The following is a 19,100-nucleotide window of genomic DNA, read 5'->3' on the forward strand; positions in this document are numbered from 1 at the left end:
GCAGTTGGCATCAGGGGCGTCCCCGCTGATGGGTGGGTTGTGGGGTCCGCAGGCCAGCTGACGGTGAGTCCGAGTCCACACAGAGGTATGTGGCTTGCTGTCTTTTATCCTTCCCGGGCTTAGTTCATTGATCAGTGCCAGACCATAGCTGGACAATGGAACGGATGGTCTTAGGTGATAACAGTAGGGATGCCAACAGGATGGTCAACAGGATGCTTATCAGTACATTCAGCAGCTATCAGTGTGCATGTTTAACAGTTGCACGTTTAACAGCTATCAGTGTGCACAGTCAGCAGCTATCAGTGCGCAATTCCAAGGTATCCAGATGCTTACAATGTGAGTCTGCGGTGTCCCTTCTCCTTTGCTGACTAGGTTTGCTCTGCACTCATGCTGTGCACTCATGAGGCTACGGCACCCCCACAGTGTGGTGGCTCTGGCCGTGGTGCGCCCGGGGTTCCTAAACTCTTGGGGAGCACCCTAGAGCAAACCCCTCTTCTAGGGGCTGCACCATCCTGAGTCCCACGCTTGCCTGTGTGGCGCCTATCACTACCGCAAGCACCTGGAGCTTCAGAAGGCTTTTCCTACTGCCTTATCAGAGCACAGGGAGTTTCCCCATCAACTGTGGGACTCTGCTGACATCATCTGGCTAAAAATAACCCAGATAGCTTCACAAGATGAAGTGAAGCTGTTTTGTAACCTAAGGGTGATTCCAGTTGCAGCAGGATCTGCAGTGGCTTTATCCAGGGTGAATCCTGGCTCACAGCGGATGCTCAGGCTGCCTTGGGCAAACCAGAAGCATGAACCTGTTCTGCAGGGCATGCCTGCGATCCTGGCTCTCCCCCCCCGCCTTTTCTGTGCCATGACTATTGTCTCTCCATGCCACGTCCATCCCACAGACGAATGGAAATCTGGCAGCTCTGCAAACAGCAGAGACCTCTGTCTGTTGTGAAGGCCAGGGGGGTCTATAAGAAATGCTCGCTGGCTTTCAGAATAGGGTGTTAGTGCTTTGGTTTCACTTGTGCTCGCTCATGGTGTCTGCCTGCACGCGCTGTCACACTGGAGCACCTGGCCAATGCAGGCAGCCCCAACCCTCCCTGGGCAGAGGCAGGGGTTAACCCAGGCAGGGCATGCCTGGGGGCAGTTTGGGTGGGCCTTGGCTGGGAGGGGAAAGTTTCCCCCAGGCATGGCTGGCCTAGCTGTGGACTTGGGTGGGGACCGGTCTGGTGCTAGGAATCACAGAATGGTTGTGGTTGGAAGGGACCTCTGGGGATCATCTAGTCCAACCCCCACCTCCGCTCAACCAGGGTCACCTACAACATTTTTCCCAGGACTGTGTCCAGATGCTTTTGAATATCTCCAAGGAAGGAGACTCTGCAGTCTGTCTGGGCAACCTGGTCCCGTGCTCTGTCACCCTCACAGTCAACAAGTTTTTCTTCCTATTCATATGGAAGTTCCTGTGCTCCAGTTTGTGCCCGTTGCCTCTCGTCCTGTCGCTGGGCACCACGCAGAAGAGTCTGGCCTCCTCCTCTCGACGCCCTCCCTTCAGATACTTGTCCACATTGATGAGATTCCCCCTCAATTTTTTCTTCTGCAGGCTGAAGAGTCCCAGCTCCCTCAGCCTTTCCTCCTAGGGGAGATGCTCCAGTCCCTTCATCATCGTAGTGGCCCTTTGCTGGACTCACTCCAGGAGCTCCATGTCTCTCTTGTATTGGGGAGCCCAGACGTGGACACAGTACTCCAGATGCGGAAGGGTGCTAGGAGAGATGGAGTCTCTGTCCTTGAACGTGCAATTCATATATGCTACTCCCAGCGCCTTTCCTCTTGGCCTGACTTCATGTATATCCATTTCCCCATCCCAGCACTCTGACATGCTGGGGGAGGTGGGGGGCAATGGCCATTCCTGTCTGGGAGTGGCCCTACCACAGAACATCCTTCTGCTTCCTGTTGCAGGAACTGCTTCCACGTGCCATACTTTGAGAAGAAGGCCTGCAGGTACATCAAGAGCTGGTGGCCAGACCAGCGCCGGAGACTGTATAATGCCACCATCATGGACAAGATTGCAGACAAGGTGGCCAGTATGTGCTGGGGATGGAGCTGGCTCAGGGGATGGGGTAGGCCATTCCTGGCACATCCCGGCTCCCTGCATGTCTCTGCAGCTTGTTACAAAGCAGGGCCAGACCGTTGCAGAGAGCCTTTATCAAACTCATGCCAGGAAAGAGGAAGCTCCGCAATACTAAACACTCCACAGAATGAATGGCCAAACCCTGGGGGTTGAATGAATTTTGGTGTGGGTCAGACCCAGAGTGTCCCCCGGAAGGCTGAAGGAAGGTGGGAGACTTTACCTGCCTGGACTCCTGGAGTGAGCCACTCTTGTGGCAGAGCCTCCTTTGTAGCCTGAACTGATTGCTGAGGAGCCTTTGTGATGCCTGCAGGTGGAGAGAGGTGAAATTCACATCAACTGAAGCCAACCTCCCCCAGCCAAACATGTGCCAGAGCTGAGCTCTGTGGCAGGAAAGCCTGGGGAAGAAGCAGGTGTGTGCTATTGGCAGTGCCAGGGCTGCTCTTCATGGAGTGGCTGTGGTGCTAAACCTCAGCCTGCTGTGGGGCTCTGCTCCACTGCCCCCTTCACTGCTTCCCCCCCATTGCCATTCCAGGAGGAAGGCCTCAGTGATGTGCAGGAAATGATCAAGACGGAGAAGCCACAGCTGGAGCGCTGGCTCTGAGGGGTCCTGGAGGAGCTGAGCAGTGGGTGCTTGTGAGTAAAAGACTAGCAAAAGCTGCCCACCACAGACCTGTGCTCTCAGCTGGGATATGGGCAAGATCATGGGACTGAGAGCATGAGCTCCCCTTGCGTTATGCTCCGAGATGATAGGCAATCATTTTCTTGGCTTAGCACACCACCATATTGATTGCCTTCTGCCTTGGAGCATGGGCGAGGTGGTACTCACCTCTGAATTCCAAAGACCCCCAGCCAGTGATGAAAGCCACACAGACTCAGTCTTGTGGCCTCCACAGACTAGTGCCTGAGTGGTACCTTCTCCTCATGCACGTCACTGAGTGCTGGGTGTAAATAGGCCACTTGGCTGCGATTGCAGCGCACACTGAAAGAACAAGGGTGCTTCTGTGTAGGCAAGTGCCCTACTGCTAGCAGAGATCCAGCCTGGCAAGGCTGCTTGCAGAGAGCCAGCAGGCTCTCGCAGGATTCATGCTGACGAGCTTTTCCATCAGGCGCTTTGTGACCTTAGCTGACAAGGACCGGCACCACTCTTCCCGCACGAGGCTGGATCGAGAAAGACTCGAGTCCTGCATGAGGGAGCTGGTAAGTGTGATTCAGCTGGGGAGGAAGATTTGGGAATGGGGCTGGTCCCCATCAATGCGGTGGGGATCCTTGGTCCTTAGGGGTCTTGACTTCCAGTCTCTGTGGATTGGTGGTTTGAGGTTTATTGCTAAAGAGGGGGACCCAAGAGCACTTCCTGTCTTGCACAGGTCCCACATGACCCTTGGGTCCACACCACTACGTCCCCTCCATCACGCTCTGCTTTTCATTGGGAAGAAATCCCGGAGTGCAGAAAAGGAGTCGCTTTATTGTCAAAGAGTTCAGGAGAGGGGAAAGCAGGAATGTGGGGGACTCTGCCGAGTATAGATGCTGCAGGGCTAGCTCTAGCCTGGGTATTTGGAGCTGGTAGGCCAACGTATTGGAAAGGAGCTGTACAAAGACCAAGTGGTTTATCCAGCTGACGCAATGAAGCTTCCTTAGCCAGCTGCATACAACAGAGTGATGAATGTGACCTGTGGAAGCCTCTATGTCCCCTCTTCTGAACTGCCAGATGCTGATTTGTAGTGGAGTCAGGGAAAGGGGAGAGGCTATGCTTAAGACAAGGCTTGAAGCCACTGTAAAATGCCATAAGCACAACTGACACCTCTCTGTCCCATGGCAGGTCCTGCTGGGGCAGAAACCTCTGTGCTGTGGGACCCTTCCTATATCCTGCTGAGGTTAACAAAGGGGTGCCAGAAGTACCATTATCTGGATGCACATGGCAGGACTAAGGCATTTGTGTCCTCACCACGCCTTCCTAAACGCAGGGAGACCTGTCTTCTGCTTTTGCCTTCTCTGTGCTCCATTGTGCTCTCATTCACGATGTGTCCTGGGCTCCCTTTTAATCACAGGAAAACATGGGTCAGCAAGCCACGACTCTGCGCTCGCAGGTGAAGAACACCACCATGAAAGACAAGGTGAAGCTGGTGCAAAACTTCCTCCAGAAACTCTGGTTGTTAGCTGATGAGGTGAGTTGGCCCTCCACAGGGAGAGTGCCTGTTAGCTGGGTCAGCTTATGGACACAGCTCCTTGGATGGCTGCAGCAGCCAGGATGGATGGAGGCCTCTGCAAATCCTGTGTGCAGGAGAGTTCCCTGGTGAGACAGGTCTTCTGCAAGGAGCCAGTCCAAAAAGAAAAGACCTTTGTTGGGCTCTGCTCCTTTTCTAAAGGACCTGTATGTTCCTCCTGTGTCAAGACAGGTGCTTAGACCTCTCTTCAGACCACCCAATAGAAGTGCTCAGCCAAGGCAACGTGACCACTTCCCTCCACTGACTACAACCGTTATATCTCGTGTGCTAATTAACCAGTCTGTGGTGGGAACTGAGCCCTGGCTGTCCATCCTGGTGCACCGTGAGCCCAAGCCAAAATGCCCAGCCCTAACCCATCCGCAGGTGAGGCCAGGCTTAGCCCTGGACAGGGCATCCCTGGAGCTGGTTGGAGGGACCCCTTGAGGTGGGGGAGTTTCCCAGCCTGGCCCAGGGCCTGAGGCAGGGCCCTGGCCTGAAATAGGTCACCAGTATACTTTTCACCATCTGGCAACTTTGCATAGTCTGTCTATAACCTGCCCCATGCCTCCCAGGTTTGCCTATACGCTCCTGGATTGGGAAGGATGAGCATTAATATAAGTTGAAGAGCCCTTCCCAGACAGTAACAGAACTGGGTCCTCTTGCAGTTGAGCTAGAGGATGGTTTTGCCTGCCTTGAGCCGTGACAAGGCCGTGCAATTCCCCAGGGGAGCAGCCCCCAGAAGGTGGCAAATGTCCACCCAATATTCAAGTGAGCAGCCTGCAGCCATCTCTGATTTTTGCTAAGTAGAGGAAATTGTTAAGTAGGTAGCTCTTTGGAGAGCTTTCAGATGAAGCCATCTAATTATTATCACTGCGGTGTACTCTTGCTTCACTCCACCTCATGGGTGACAGTTAATAGCCGAATATGTTAGAGCTGCTCACAAAATTTCCAAAAAGATTCTGTTTCTGCAAAATCTTTTGTTCCTTCCTGCAGAAAATTGCAGTTCCTCTGAAATTCGTGCAGTTTCTACCTGGGTCTGTATGGCTGCAGCCATTTGGGGTTATTGGTCCACGTGGAAGTTGTAGTTTTGGCACTTGCTGTTCTCATTTCCCAATATGGGCGAGGCTCCTAGGCTTGGTGAAATAGCCCATTACAAAATAACTTATTTCCTCTGCTCTAAGGCATGATAGGAGATGTCCAGACAGGGAGCTGCTTCCATTGTAGGGAATGGAAGTGCAGGGCACCTGCCCTACAGTCCTCGTGGGCACTGAACTAAGAGAAAGGGAAAATCTTCAGCCTTCCAATCTGGAGTTAATATCTTTTTTTTTTAATTTTATCAGAACAAATGTAAATCCCAGTTTCTTTCCTGCTAGGCTTCACCTTGCCGGTGTGTCAGGGGTCAGAAAGGGCTAAGATGCTGACAGGGCTCTTTGTTGGTGTTCACAGCCCCAGCACACCATTGCTGACCTCTTCATCTGGATGATGAGCAACAACAAACGCATTGCTTACAGCCGTCTCCCTTGCAAGGATATTCTCTGCTGCATTGTGGATGAGGAGAAGTGAGGGGATGAGGAGAAGTGAGTGCCTGTGTCTGTAGGAAGATGCCCCGAAGTTGAGCAACACAGAAGATGCAGTAGAGCAGTATGTGGAAGAGGTTTAATTATACGCGTAAAAAGCCTAAAGCAAGTTGCGAGGACAACGAGGACTGAGTGTCCCTGGTTCGGGAATAGTATAATCAGAATGTAAGGAGAAGGAGGAAGGTGCAAGATGAATTATGTGCAAGACAGAGCAAGAGGTTCAGTTAATTGGCCAGTGCAAACAGGAGTATCACAAGGCTGGTTTTCATTGGGAATGGTGAGGGAACAGAGCGGTGACCTTAGCTGCTTACCTCCTCAGAAGGAGTCTGAGAGTATTTGCACCTACCTTGCTGCACTTTAAACGAGGAAGGGACTTGAGCTGGGTTTGTTAAGCTGGTGTAGCTTTGGGTGAGGGGTAGGAGGTTGCATTTGCAGCTCAGCTCCTCTGCAGTAAGTCAGTTTGTGCAGCAATCAATGCCAGGCAGTCTTGTCCTCTTCTTTAGAGAGCTCAGCTGTCTTTTATCAGCTTCCTTTTATGAGCGGTTTACCCCTTGTATTTTTTAGCAGAAGCAAGTTAAGCCAGTTAGGGCATCAGTAGCAGAGTATCTGCTCCCGCAGCTTAGCTAAATCCGTTCAACTTTGTGCCTTACGTGCTCTTGGAGCAGAAGAGCCATCTGAACGGACAGGGCTGCTCTGATGCTCCTACCTCCCATGCCATGCCTCAGCGCTCTCAGGCTTGTAGGAGCAGCCCTGTCCCTTTTGTGTGATGAAGAGAGACTACCCAGCTGCCACCCCGGCACTGAAAGCACCTTGGAGAGGAGAGCCAGGTGGAGACACAGTTTAGGGCAGCCGAGGTGGAGGTCCATGAATCTCTCTCCCCAGGTCAGCATCACAGTCATTGAGGCACGGCAGCTGGTTGGGCTCAACATGGACCCCGTGGCCTGTGTGGAGGTTGGAGATGAAAAGAAATGCACGTCCATGAAGGACTCGACTAACTGCCCTTACTACAATGAGGTGAGCTGGATTTTTCCTGAGGTGCTGCTCCAGGCTCGTTGCTCCTCAAGGCCTACACTGCAGTTTGACAGCAAATGACATTTATTTGACTTTGGTTTTTTTCTTTTTCTTCTGTTACCTTTTGCTGGAGTAAGATGAAATCAGAAACCATGCAGAAGGAGGGATGAAACCTTGGCCCTCTGGTATTTTACAAAATGGTGACAAAAAAACAAAGCAAAACAAAACCCCTCACTTGATCAGTTTCAAATTAAATGAGCCTGTGCCCACTTTCTCAGTTTTTCCAAGAAGTTAATGCTTTATTTTAGTTTCTCAGATCACTGATGCTGTCAGTTGTTGGGCTGACGTGGGTCCCTCTGCAGCTGTGACGTGAACTGCAGGCTGTTCCTCTGCCCAGACACGTCTCTGTTGGTGGGATATGGACCATAATGTTGTCCTTCAATTCAGAAGGAGCCCATGCCTGCTTCCCTGCTTTCACGCATGCTCCTTCTCTTTCAGTGCTTTGTCTTTGATTTCCATGTTCCCCCAGATGTCGTGTTCGATAAGATCATCAAGCTGTCCATAAGTGAGCATGGTTGTGTTGCCCTTTTCAGTGGGCTTTGGTGGAAACCAACCCATTTTACTTACTTGTTGGGATGGATTTAGACCCTTGATGCGAGACCTGTGGCAGGAGCGGAGGTGCTCAGTCCCTCTCTCTGAGCCCTCATGTCCTACGAGCCTCACCTCCTTTGCAGACCCCCCCAATCCCTCTGTCAGTGTCCTTATTGCTGCAGCCACACACCCCTCCACTCGTGTTCCCTCTGTTGCTCTGTGGCTGACCTCTGGTATTGCCTAGCTAGGCAAAACTAAGCCTGTCTCAGGATGTCTCTTTAGGCTTGGGGAGAAGCAAGAGCTTCCTGAGGCTGCCAGTGGATTCCCTGAAGCATGAGGGTGGGTACAGCTCTTGAGGAAATTCAGAGTTGTAAATAATGAGAGCAAAACAGAGGCTCCAGCTCTCCCCAGAGCCGCAAAGGAAGACTAGGAAGGAGATTCATAGATTCACAGATCAAAGCAGGCTGGCTAGGAGCATCCACATCTATCCCATGCATAGTCTGGCTGTGTAATTTCTCCCAGGAAGGGAATTAAAGCATAGATTTCAAGCATCTTTGGGACACTTCCTTGAGGAGAATGTCTCAGTGTTTGGTGCCATAGTGGCTGGAACACTGCATCTTGTTTCAAAGATGGGGTTTTTTTTACTTTTTTTTCTATTGAATCCAAGTGTACACTTGCTTGCAAGACTGCTAAACAAGAGCTGCCAACCACACTGTGCTTCACAAAGTGATTATATCTCCTACCCGGACTAAGCAAGATGCATCAAATCCTTTAGAAGGGTTCAGTGTCAAACATTAGAAACAGCCCTACCCCTCCCAGCATGGCTGGGCACAGAAAAAGCTCTGACTTGTTGTTCTCCCTCGCTTTTCAGGTGATCCACTCAAAAAATCTCTTGCGCAGTGGGACTTTGGTAGGCTCCTTCAAGGTGGATGTTGGAACTGTTTACACCCAGCCTGGTATGTCACCACAATTTGCAAGGGGTCATATAGATGCCTACCTTCACCATCAAACAAATGTCTTTGCAAGGTAGCCAGGCAGTCACTAGTTTCCTTTGGCAACACTTAGTCAACTTAATTTTAGTATCCTGGGTGCAAGCATGTCATCTAGGCTCCTTCTGCAGTCCGAAAAGAGCCCTCAGCCTCTCCAGAAGATGGTATATCCCATTCTAGGATAAGGCATAATGCACGCAGGTAGAATTGTCCTCAGATGTGCCATTCTCTCTCCACTGACCTCCTAAGAAGCTTAGATTAGCTTGCTTAGGCAAGATGTTGACCTTTCCGAGAGCTGAAGGTCTAGCCCTGTGTGGCTGGCCTTTAGACCAAGACAGGAAGATGCCCAGTGTGCAAAGAAAGAGAGGTTAATTAGAGCTTCTGTGAGAATGTCATGTTGCTCACTGATGCTACAGCCTGCCTTGACTTAGCACAGAGGGGCCCAATGAGTGCTACTAAAATCCACTGTGCTATCGTGGGCTTTGTTTAGAGGACCTCTGTTTCAGGGAAGCCTGTTTTATAGAACCATAAAAGAAATGTGGAAGCTTTCAGCATCCTGCACTCGCTGTGCGCAGCGAAAGCAGGCATGGTTGGGATTAGTATAAAGGAGGTCCAGAAGGGTCCCTGGAGAGGTCATTCAGTCCATACCCTTGCTCTTGGGAAGGATCAGCCCTACTCCGTGACAGGCTCCCCACTGAGCTTCTGCCTGAAAAGTCACTGAATCAGTGAATCGTCTTGAACGTGTCTGGCAGACTGATGAAGCAAACCCATCTGCAGGAGAGGAGACTAAGAAATGCCTGCTCTGTACAGAAGAGCATGGCTCCTTGGAGGGCCCAGGGCTTGCAGCATGCCAGCGTAAGGAAGACCTGAAACTTCCCTTTAGAGAAGAGACATCCAGAATCACTGGGATTTTATCTTAGCTTATGCATCAGGCCTTTTTGTAGCACTCTGCCCCTCTGAAGAGTCCTGAGAGCTAAGTTTCCATTTCAGGGGGGCTCAGCAAACGATGCTGGAAGGGATCTGAAGAGAGCGTCTCTTCTGATCTACTCCACAGAAGGATGAGATCTTTCTCGCCCATCTAAGAGGCACCAGGCCTTAAAAATGTCCAGTGATGGAAACTCCACACCTCTACAGGCAGTTTATCCCATTGCTTCTCTGTCTCCAACATTGGGCAGATCCTCCCAATGGATTTTCAGGGGGTTCTGTCTGGAATTCCTCACACCTGGAGAGGTCTCTTTATGCATGCATGCAGGCTTCTGCAGTCAAGTGGACAGACATGCCCAGTGCTCGCAGTAATTCCTGTAATTGTGATAAATGTCTGTCTTGTTCCATGGCTTTCAGAGCACCAGTTCTATCGCAAACGGGCCATCCTTTCTGACCCTGAGGGTCGGTCTCACTGCTGGACTTAAAGGTTATCTGGAGGGTGCCGTTGCCGTGGTAGGGAAAGGGGACAACATCAAGACACCACATAAAGCCAATGAGACAGATGAGGATGATATTGAGGATTCGTGGAGCCAGTTTCCTGTATCCTTCCTTGGGAATGAGCTATGAGCTTTTCGTGTCACTTTATTTTGGATTATTCAGTAAGGACAGCATCCCTTCCCAATTAGGCTGACAGCCCCTCTAGTAGTCGTGCACTGCAATCAGAAGTGCCAACTAGATTGTTTCTCGGAAAGAGGAGAGTTGCTAGATTACTGATGCAAATCCTGGTCACATCACTACAGACCAGTCCTTTATATCAGTTCAGACCCTCTGCTGCTGGTTGTTCACTTGTGCATACCAGCACCAGCCTGATGTGAACCAACATGATGTCCGTACTTTTTAGCTGTTGCTCCAGTTGGCTGTTGAATGGGAGCCACAGAAGTGAGGTTGAAGGGAAGATGGGAAATGATGGCTGAGGTCTCCCTACCCACTGTAAGGACAGAGAGGAGCAGTTTGTGTGTTTGCCAGGTGATGTGAGTGGGCAGAGCTCTTCAACTCCCCAGAGCATCTGAAAGGCCATGCAAGAAGAGTCAAGCGAGTTTAAAACGTAGTTGTAGCCCTGAGTGTTTCAAGTCAATTAAATATCTCCAAGTGCGATCACAGACTTGCAAGTCCATCTCTCAGCCTCTGCCCAAGTAGTCAGCAACTAAGCTTATCACGCTAGTATGAAAATGCTAGTACAGCCTTCTTGACTTGCTGGGCACCAAGGGGCTTAAAGCAGCATGTGAACTCTTTTGGACTGTTGTTCCATGCTGCAGTCATGCTATTATCCCACTTTATTGTGGACAAAGTTCCTTTAGAACTGTTGTTCACGGCGTCCTCTGTAGCTCTCGGGGAAGAGAGAAGAGGCAAGACCTGCCACGAGAAGCCATTTCATGGAGCTCAAGTTTCCTTCCAGTATAACCACCCCAGTTCTCCTTATACCCTGGCAGGGTATGAGGGCCTTTTCCAAAGGTAAAGGCCCTTCTAACATCCCATTCATCTGGGCTGCTGCAGATGTCTAAACTAGGTAGAGATTAGTCTTCCCCTCGGCTCCACTGCTGATAATGACTATATCCCTTTAGAAAGATGCAGGTTGTCTCTGAGGCACCTCAATGTGTTGCCATAAGGTTTCCCTTATGAAACCGCCCTTCCCCGTCCTGAATCGGGAGGGTGGGCAGGAACAGGACTATGATAAAATATAGGGCTGCAGAAATGGCTACCTTTCCACCTCCTCACAGCCTGTGCTCCACAAGTGGGGCAGCTTCTCCCTCTTCTGCAAGTCTCTCCTGACAAACCTGCCAGGCCCAGGAGCTGTTTTGAGTCCTGTTTTCTGATGCTGCAGGAACCTCCTCCTTCCAGATGGGGTCCCTCCGGAGCGGCAATGGGCTCGTTTCTACCTAAAGATCTATTGAGCTGAGGGGCTGCCCCGTATGAACACCAGCCTCATGGCCAATGTGAAGAAGGCTCTCATTGGGGAGAGCAAGGACTTGGTGGACCCCGATGTGGAGGTGTTCTTTGCAGGGCAGAAGGTGGGTGAGCTGCTTGCTATACCTTTGTGACATGATAACGTGAGCAGGGCTAGCCATTATGCAGGTTTGGGACTACGTGGCCAAGGATGATCTCAGCTGTCCTGGCATGTAGATGTTGAACTGTGTGACAAAGCTGCTTGTTTGTCCTGTGCCACGTTCCCTTCTCTTGCCCAGACTACGAGGGGGTTGCAGCAGTCTGCAGTCTCCAGCAGTCTCTATTTGGGAGAAGAAAGTCCCGAGCAGAACACATGTTGCTATCATGGTCATTAGCAGGGGAGGAGTTGAGGTCTGAAAGAAGGTGGGTGGCTTGTGGGCTCAGACCCTTGTGAAACATGTGCTTTCTCCTCCCACTTGGCAGGGGAAGACATCTGTGCGGAAGAGCAGCTACGAGCCCCTCTGGAATGAGCAAATAGTCTTCACAGGAATGTTCCCCCCATTGTGCAAGAGGATAAAGATCCAGGTCCGAGACTCTGACAAAGTCCATGATGTGGCCATTGGGACCCATTTCATTGATTGGCGGGAGGTCTCTAACGAAGGAGACAAAGGCAAAGCTAATATGAGGGGAGGACTGAGACACCTTCCTCATGGTAGAGAGAGAGAGGCTTCCCTTTGGCAGAGAGTTAGCAAAATAGCCCAGGCTCCTTCCCCAGCCCTGGAGACAGCTGCTCCTTGGTGGCCAGTAGGAGAGACCTTTATTCCCTGCAGTGGTTTTCTGAGATCACTGGGCACCCATTCCCTGAAAACCAAGTCCCATAACATGCCTCCAGTCAGAAACTTGAAAGAAAAGACACCCAAGAACAACTGGCCCTTCCAGAAAATTCATGGCCGTGAATGGATGAATATGTGACAGGCTCTCATGTTCACACAGACACACATGCACACACGAATGCACACACATGCACAAATGCACTAGCGCACATGTGGACAGGACCAATGTAAAAGCAGAGAGGGCTCTACGAAGGTGGCTAATGAGGGTTTCTCCTCTCTGTTGCCTCATGCTGGGTGGCTTGCCCAACGGAGTAGTTGTGTGTGTCTTTGGCGTGGTGAGCTGCACAATCCCCCTCACTGCTGTCACCACAAAATCATCTCCATGTATTGTTGCAAGTGTGTATTTTCCATGTGCACGCGCACACACACACACATACGCATGCTCAATCCTGTAGTACAATACCCAGAGCAGGGAAGTGATGCCATTCCATGAGCCAGCTTGAGCCCTGAGACAAAGCCATGCCCTCCTTCTTGCACATCCCCTTCACTACGTGTGTGTCTGGTCTCCTGCAGGCTTCCTGCCCACCTTTGGCCGTGCCTGGGTGAACATGTACGGCTCCACTCGGAACTACACCCTGATGGATGAGCACCAAGATCTGAATGAGGGTCTGGGTGAAGGCATCTCTTTCCGGGCCAGGCTTTTGATAAGCCTTGCTGTGGAGATCTTGGAGATGAGTTGCTGATGTGAGTCTTCCCTGACCCTTCGGTTGCCAGTGACAAGTGCTGGGTGTTAGTGATAGTTTGCTCAGTCCCCTTGGTAGTTATGTGTGGTCTCATAGACTGAGGATTTTATTTGGTGTTGCACTACAAGCACTGGATCCCCCAGCATGACAACAAATCTTGCAAAGATTTTTCAGGTTTTATGGTCATTCAAAAAGAACGTGCAGTGAGCCTAGACACCGAGTTCAGCCAGACACCTATCTCTTAGAAGGCTTGAGCAGAGGGAGAGAAAACCCTCATAGTCTCCATGAAAACCTAGACAGTGGCACGTCCCCTTCATAGAGCCCGTGTAGGTGTTCAAGGTGCTGAATGTGGCCTTCTGGGACCCCCTGCCCTGTGGCTTGTTCTCCTAAGGGTCCATCCAGCTGACCTTAACCTTGTATCCTACTTGCCTGTTTTTTTTCCTGCAGAACTGTCCTGGGAAAATGGAGGAATTCTTCCTCTTTGGAGCCTTCCTGGAAGCTACCGTGATGGACAGGAAGATTGGTGACAAACCCATCAACTCTGAGGTCACAATAGGTTGGTGGTTTTCTGAGGAGGTTGGTTTTGAAACATGCCTGGCAGAGACTGCAGGAGCCAAGGCCAAAAGCAGGCTGTTTACCCCCTCTTTCCATGCTAACGTTTGACAGAGCATCCGAGGCTCTCAGTTTAGGAAGAAGGTGATGGCTACTTCATTGGCACAAGCCATGCGTGTCCCCAGATGAGCTCTTTGCTGCGTGATCTCCTGTCAGCAGTGGATCTGCTCCATCTCTCAGTTGAGAGCACCTGGCTTTGCGTTTCCAGAGGTTAACCACCAAAGGAAGGATGTATGTTTCTAGTGGCTTGGAAGGGGGCATGAGTAGAGGACAGATTTCTGTTGTTAGTTTGTAATCCCTGGTCAGGGTTTCAGAAAGCTGAACTCCACTGTCCCCCATGGTTCCTGCAGAGGAAGTTGCTCCCCAGCCTGAATTAAAGGCAGGTGACTGAGGCCGTTTAACCCCAGTGTGAGTTATAGCCCTGTGACTTCTTTCCTGAGGTAACTACGGGAACCAGATTGATGGCATGGCCAAGCCTACCTTGCGGAGGAAGAAAGATGGAGAGGATGGGGACGAAGCAGAGTCTGAGCTGCTGCAGAACTCAAGTGAGGAAGACGGTGATGAGGATGGAGAGCTGGTCTCCCTTTGCTCATCTCAACCCATGAAACCCCTGGTCACAGACAGGTAAGTGTGCCCTCCTGGCCACCAGAGGGCTGCCTTGCTGGGCATGGCAAGGGGAAAGTGAGGGAAGGGACATTGCACTGTCCTAGTGAGGTAGGAGGGGTCTGTCTCCTGCCAGCAGCTGGGAAACAGAGAGGCAGTGTGCTCCCTTGCCTTGCAGGAGAGGGAATTAGCATCTGGTTTCTGAACGGTCTGTAGGCTGATGGGAGCAGCAGACCTAAAAGCTCGTGGGGAGAGATGTGACTTAGTTCCTTGCCCGAAGGTGTTGGCATGTGTGCCAGGTATCTGAGCTCCCCCGAGAGTCAGCAGAGATGGAGTCAGTGCAGTCCCTGGAACCTGGAGAGTCATTCAGCCAGCCAGCCCTCGGAGCAGCAGCAGCCGCTAGCTCTCTGTGCCCTGTGAAGGGAGCTTAGCTAAGTGCTTGTAGAGACCCCATCTTGGGTATTGCAGCTAAGAAGAGCTGAACACCCACCGCCATTGCCTACAGTGCTGAGCACTCTTGTCGATTGCCTGTTGTCTCATAAAGGTTGAGTTGACCTCTCAGCCTACCCTACAGAGGGCCTCTCTCATCTACGCAGCCAGTTGTGTGTGCAGCGCTCCTAGCTATCCACACCTTTAACGCTCTACCTCTGTGGCAAGTTAGGGGAAAGTTAACCAGTGGATTCAAAAATCATTGGTTGGCATTAAAAAAAGCAGATGGACTGCTGCACATGCAAGTTTCAGACATTCAGAAAACCAGCCTAAAAGAAAGGTCCCTGCCTAGGACCCTTTGATGCCACAGCAAATGTGTGAATGCACAAACGCACTTCTGCCCATCAGGGAGGAAAGAGGGAGGGAGGTGCCTGGGCTTTGCGTCTTTGATTTCTCTAGCTGCCTGACATGTGAAAGCATCCTGGAGACCGTTTAGAGATTGGCAAAAAGTCTACCTTGAAATAAGGCATAGATTTCAGTAATTAAGGTAATTTGTGCTGGGGCAAGGTGCATTTGGAATCGCTTGGGATCTGAAAAGCTAGCCGAGGTCACAAACACAGAGGGGCGGATGCAGGAACTGCTGGAGGAAGTTCATGAGGATAGGTTAGCAGGAGTTTGGGGTAAAAGTCTTAAAATCCTTTCAGTGTCTAGATTTGTAGCTTCTCTCTCTCTTTTGGTCAGTCTGTCTATTCCCATTCCCTCTAACTATTGGCATGCCTCGTTCTCGTGTGTCAGTGTCAGAGAATCAGGATATGGGGAAAGTAGATCCTATTCCTGGGACTGCCAAAACTGGTGAGTTTCACTGGGCAGACGAGTTCTGTTCTCTCTGCTTCAGGTTCTCCCTCTGTAGAATTGAGGCAATTCTTTGCGATGTGCAGGTAGAAATTACCCTAACAGACAGATGATCCAGACAGCTGCAAATGTGAGTCTACTCGATGCTTTCTACCTGTGACGTGCCACTAGTGGGGCGTCCGGGATTCTTTTATATTCTGGGATTAGTTGCATTGAACTGGAGAGATGGTTCTTTGTCAGATGTAAGAATGTATTAGATCTAAGCGGTTCTGCACGTATGACGGACACTGGACAACACTAAACCATGACCAGCAGACAATCTACAAGTATAACAAGGCTAAGAAGTATAGTAAGGAATCCAAAACCCCCACGTATCAGAGCTCTATGGTTAAGCCACGGAAGCCCAGTACAATGACTGCTCTCGGATGCACGGTATAATGACCGCTCTCGCCCTTTCCTTGTCCTTATGGGCCACCCCTGCAATATAGTTTTCCCCAGCTTGTTCTCACCACGCTCGAGCTGCGCCAAGAGGATTCAGGTTCTCTCTGGCAGTTGGCATCAGGGGCGTCCCCGCTGATGGGTGGGTTGTGGGGTCCGCAGGCCAGCTGACGGTGAGTCCGAGTCCACACAGAGGTATGTGGCTTGCTGTCTTTTATCCTTCCCGGGCTTAGTTCATTGATCAGTGCCAGACCATAGCTGGACAATGGAACGGATGGTCTTAGGTGATAACAGTAGGGATGCCAACAGGATGGTCAACAGGATGCTTATCAGTACATTCAGCAGCTATCAGTGTGCATGTTTAACAGTTGCACGTTTAGCAGCTATCAGTGCGCACAGTCAGCAGCTATCAGTGCGCACAGTCAGCAGCTATCAGTGCGCAATTCCAAGGTATCCAGATGCTTAGAGTGTGAGTCTGCGGTGTCCCTTCTCCTTTGCTGACTAGGTTTGCTCTGCACTCATGCTGTGCACTCATGAGGCTACGGCACCCCCACAGTGTGGTGGCTCTGGCCGTGGTGCACCCGGGGTTCCTAAACTCTTGGGGATCACCCTAGAGCAAACCCCTCTTCTAGGGGCTGCACCATCCTGAGTCCCACACTTGCCTGTGTGGCGCCTATCACTACCGCAAGCACCTGGAGCTTCAGAAGGCTTTTCAGAAAGCCCAGAAGCAAATGGGATCAGGACCCGGGTCTTGGTGTGTCTAGGCTGCACGCCATCCCTGGCCAAGATTTGAATACAAAGGACTTGTACTCAGGAAGGCTAATCGGATTTAACCTGAGGAGATGTATTGGAAGTGGATTATTGTAACTATTATACCAGCAGATAGATGTTGCTAATCAAAATTAACTGACTGACTTAATTCAACTGGGAAATGGAAGAGACTAACCTGAATCAAGGCTGTTTGCATTCTAGATAGAACTGTCTGCCTGGGGTTGCTGCACTTGTTAAGCAGCCCATTGGGAAGGTGAATGCAGAAGGGAGATGGAAAGCACAGATGTTTTACAGAGCGTATTCCCCTGGGCTTTGCTTTTCCTACTGCCTTATCAGAGCACAGGGAGTTTCCCCATCAACTGTGGGACTCTGCTGACATCATCTGGCTAAAAATAACCCAGATAGCTTCACAAGATGAAGTGAAGCTGTTTTGTAACCTAAGGGTGATTCCAGTTGCAGCAGGATCTGCAGTGGCTTTATCCAGGGTGAATCCTGGCTCACAGCGGATGCTCAGGCTGCCTTGGGCAAACCAGAAGCATGAACCTGTTCTGCAGGGCATGCCTGTGATCCTGGCTCTTCCCCCCCCTTTCTGTGCCATGACTATTGTCTCTCCATGCCACGTCCATCCCACAGACGAATGGAAATCTGGCAGCTCTGCAAACAGCAGAGACCTCTGCCTGTTGTGAAGGCCAGGGGGGTCTATAAGAAATGCTCGCTGGCTTTCAGAATAGGGTGTTAGTGCTTTGGTTTCACTTGTGCTCGCTCATGGTGTCTGCCTGCATGCGCTGTCACACTGGAGCACCTGGCCAATGCATGCAGCCCCAACCCTCCCTGGGCAGAGGCAGGGGTTAACCCAGGCAGGGCATGCCTGGGGGCAGTTTGGGTGGGCCTTGGCTGGGAGGGGAAAGTTTCTCCCAGGCATGGCTGGCCCAGCTGTGGGCTTGGGTGGGGACCGGTCTGGTGCTAGGAATCACAGAATGGTTGTGGTTGGAAGGGACCTCTGGGGATCATCTAGTCCAACCCCCACCTCCGCTCAACCAGGGTCACCTACAACATTTTTCCCAGGACTGTGTCCAGATGCTTTTGAATATCTCCAAGGAAGGAGACTCTGCAGTCTGTCTGGGCAACCTGGTTCCGTGCTCTGTCACCCTCACAGTCAACAAGTTTTTCTTCCTATTCATATGGAAGTTCCTGTGCTTCAGTTTGTGCCCGTTGCCTCTCGCCCTGTCGCTGGGCACCACGCAGAAGAGTCTGGCCTCCTCCTCTTGACGCCCTCCCTTCAGATACTTGTCCACATTGATGAGATTCCCCCTCAATTTTTTCTTCTGCAGGCTGAAGAGTCCCAGCTCCCTCAGCCTTTCCTCCTAGGGGAGATGCTCCAGTCCCTTCATCATCGTAGTGGCCCTTTGCTGGACTCACTCCAGGAGCTCCATGTCTCTCTTGTATTGGGGAGCCCAGATGTGGACACAGTACTCCAGATGCGGAAGGGTGCTAGGAGAGATGGAGTCTCTGTCCTTGAACGTGCAATTCATATATGCTACTCCCAGCGCCTTTCCTCTTGGCCTGACTTCATGTATATCCATTTCCCCATCCCAGCACTCTGACATGCTGGGGGAGGTGGGGGGCAATGGCCATTCCTGTCTGGGAGTGGTCCTACCACAGAACATCCTTCTGCTTCCTGTTGCAGGAACTGCTTCCACCTGCCATACTTTGAGAAGAAGGCCTGCAGGTACATCAAGAGCTGGTGGCCAGACCAGCGCCGGAGACTGTATAATGCCACCATCATGGACAAGATTGCAGACAAGGTGGCCAGTAGGTGCTGGGGATGGAGCTGGCTCAGGGGATGGGGTAGGCCATTCCTGGCACATCCAGGCTCCCTGCATGTCTCTGCAGCTTGTTACAAAGCAGGGCCAGACCGTTGCAGAGAGCCTTTATCAAACTCATGCCAGGAAAGAGGAAGCTCCGCAATACTAAACACTCCACAGAATGAATGGCCAAACCCTGGGGGTTGAATGAATTTTGGTGTGGGTCAGACCCAGAGTGTCCCCCGGAAGGCTGAAGGAAGGTGGGAGACTTTACCTGCCTGGACTCCTGGAGTGAGCCCCTTTTGTGGCAGAGCCTCCTTTGTAGCCTGAACTGATTGCTGAGGAGCCTTTGTGATGCCTGCAGGTGGAGAGAGGTGAAATTCACATCAACTGAAGCCAGCCTCCCCCAGCCAAACATGTGCCAGAGCTGAGCTCTGAGGCAGGAAAGCCTGGGGAAGAAGCAGGTGTGTGCTATTGGCAGTGCCAGGGCTGCTCTTCATGGAGTGGCTGTGGTGCTAAACCTCAGCCTGCTGTGGGGCTCTGCTCCACTGCCCCCTTCACTGCTTCCCCCCCATTGCCATTCCAGGAGGAAGGCCTCAGTGATGTGCAGGAAACGATCAAGAGTGAGAAGCCACAGCTGGAGCGCTGGCTCTGA

The 19,100-nt window shown here is 51.3% G+C and overlaps 1 protein-coding gene across 1 annotated transcript in view; it reads left to right on the plus strand.

Moving 5' to 3' along the window:
* Positions 1-19,100, plus strand: part of LOC138066522 (otoferlin-like) — an 80,038-nt gene that overhangs the window by 31,830 nt on the left and 29,108 nt on the right. Inside the window, 15 exon segments of the mRNA XM_068936388.1 lie at positions 1,951-2,071; positions 2,655-2,755; positions 3,229-3,319; positions 4,168-4,284; positions 5,770-5,882; positions 6,220-6,283; positions 6,783-6,914; positions 9,833-10,015; positions 10,317-10,354; positions 11,397-11,484; positions 11,843-12,029; positions 12,766-12,864; positions 13,327-13,491; positions 13,988-14,171; positions 18,328-18,452. Of these exon segments, the coding sequence (XP_068792489.1) occupies positions 1,951-2,071; positions 2,655-2,755; positions 3,229-3,319; positions 4,168-4,284; positions 5,770-5,882; positions 6,220-6,283; positions 6,783-6,914; positions 9,833-10,015; positions 10,317-10,354; positions 11,397-11,484; positions 11,843-12,029; positions 12,766-12,864; positions 13,327-13,491; positions 13,988-14,171; positions 18,328-18,452 (1,808 nt within the window).

The sequence above is a fragment of the Struthio camelus genome, chromosome 3 (assembly GCF_040807025.1).
Source record: "Struthio camelus isolate bStrCam1 chromosome 3, bStrCam1.hap1, whole genome shotgun sequence".
Classification (NCBI taxonomy): Eukaryota; Metazoa; Chordata; class Aves; order Struthioniformes; family Struthionidae; genus Struthio; species Struthio camelus.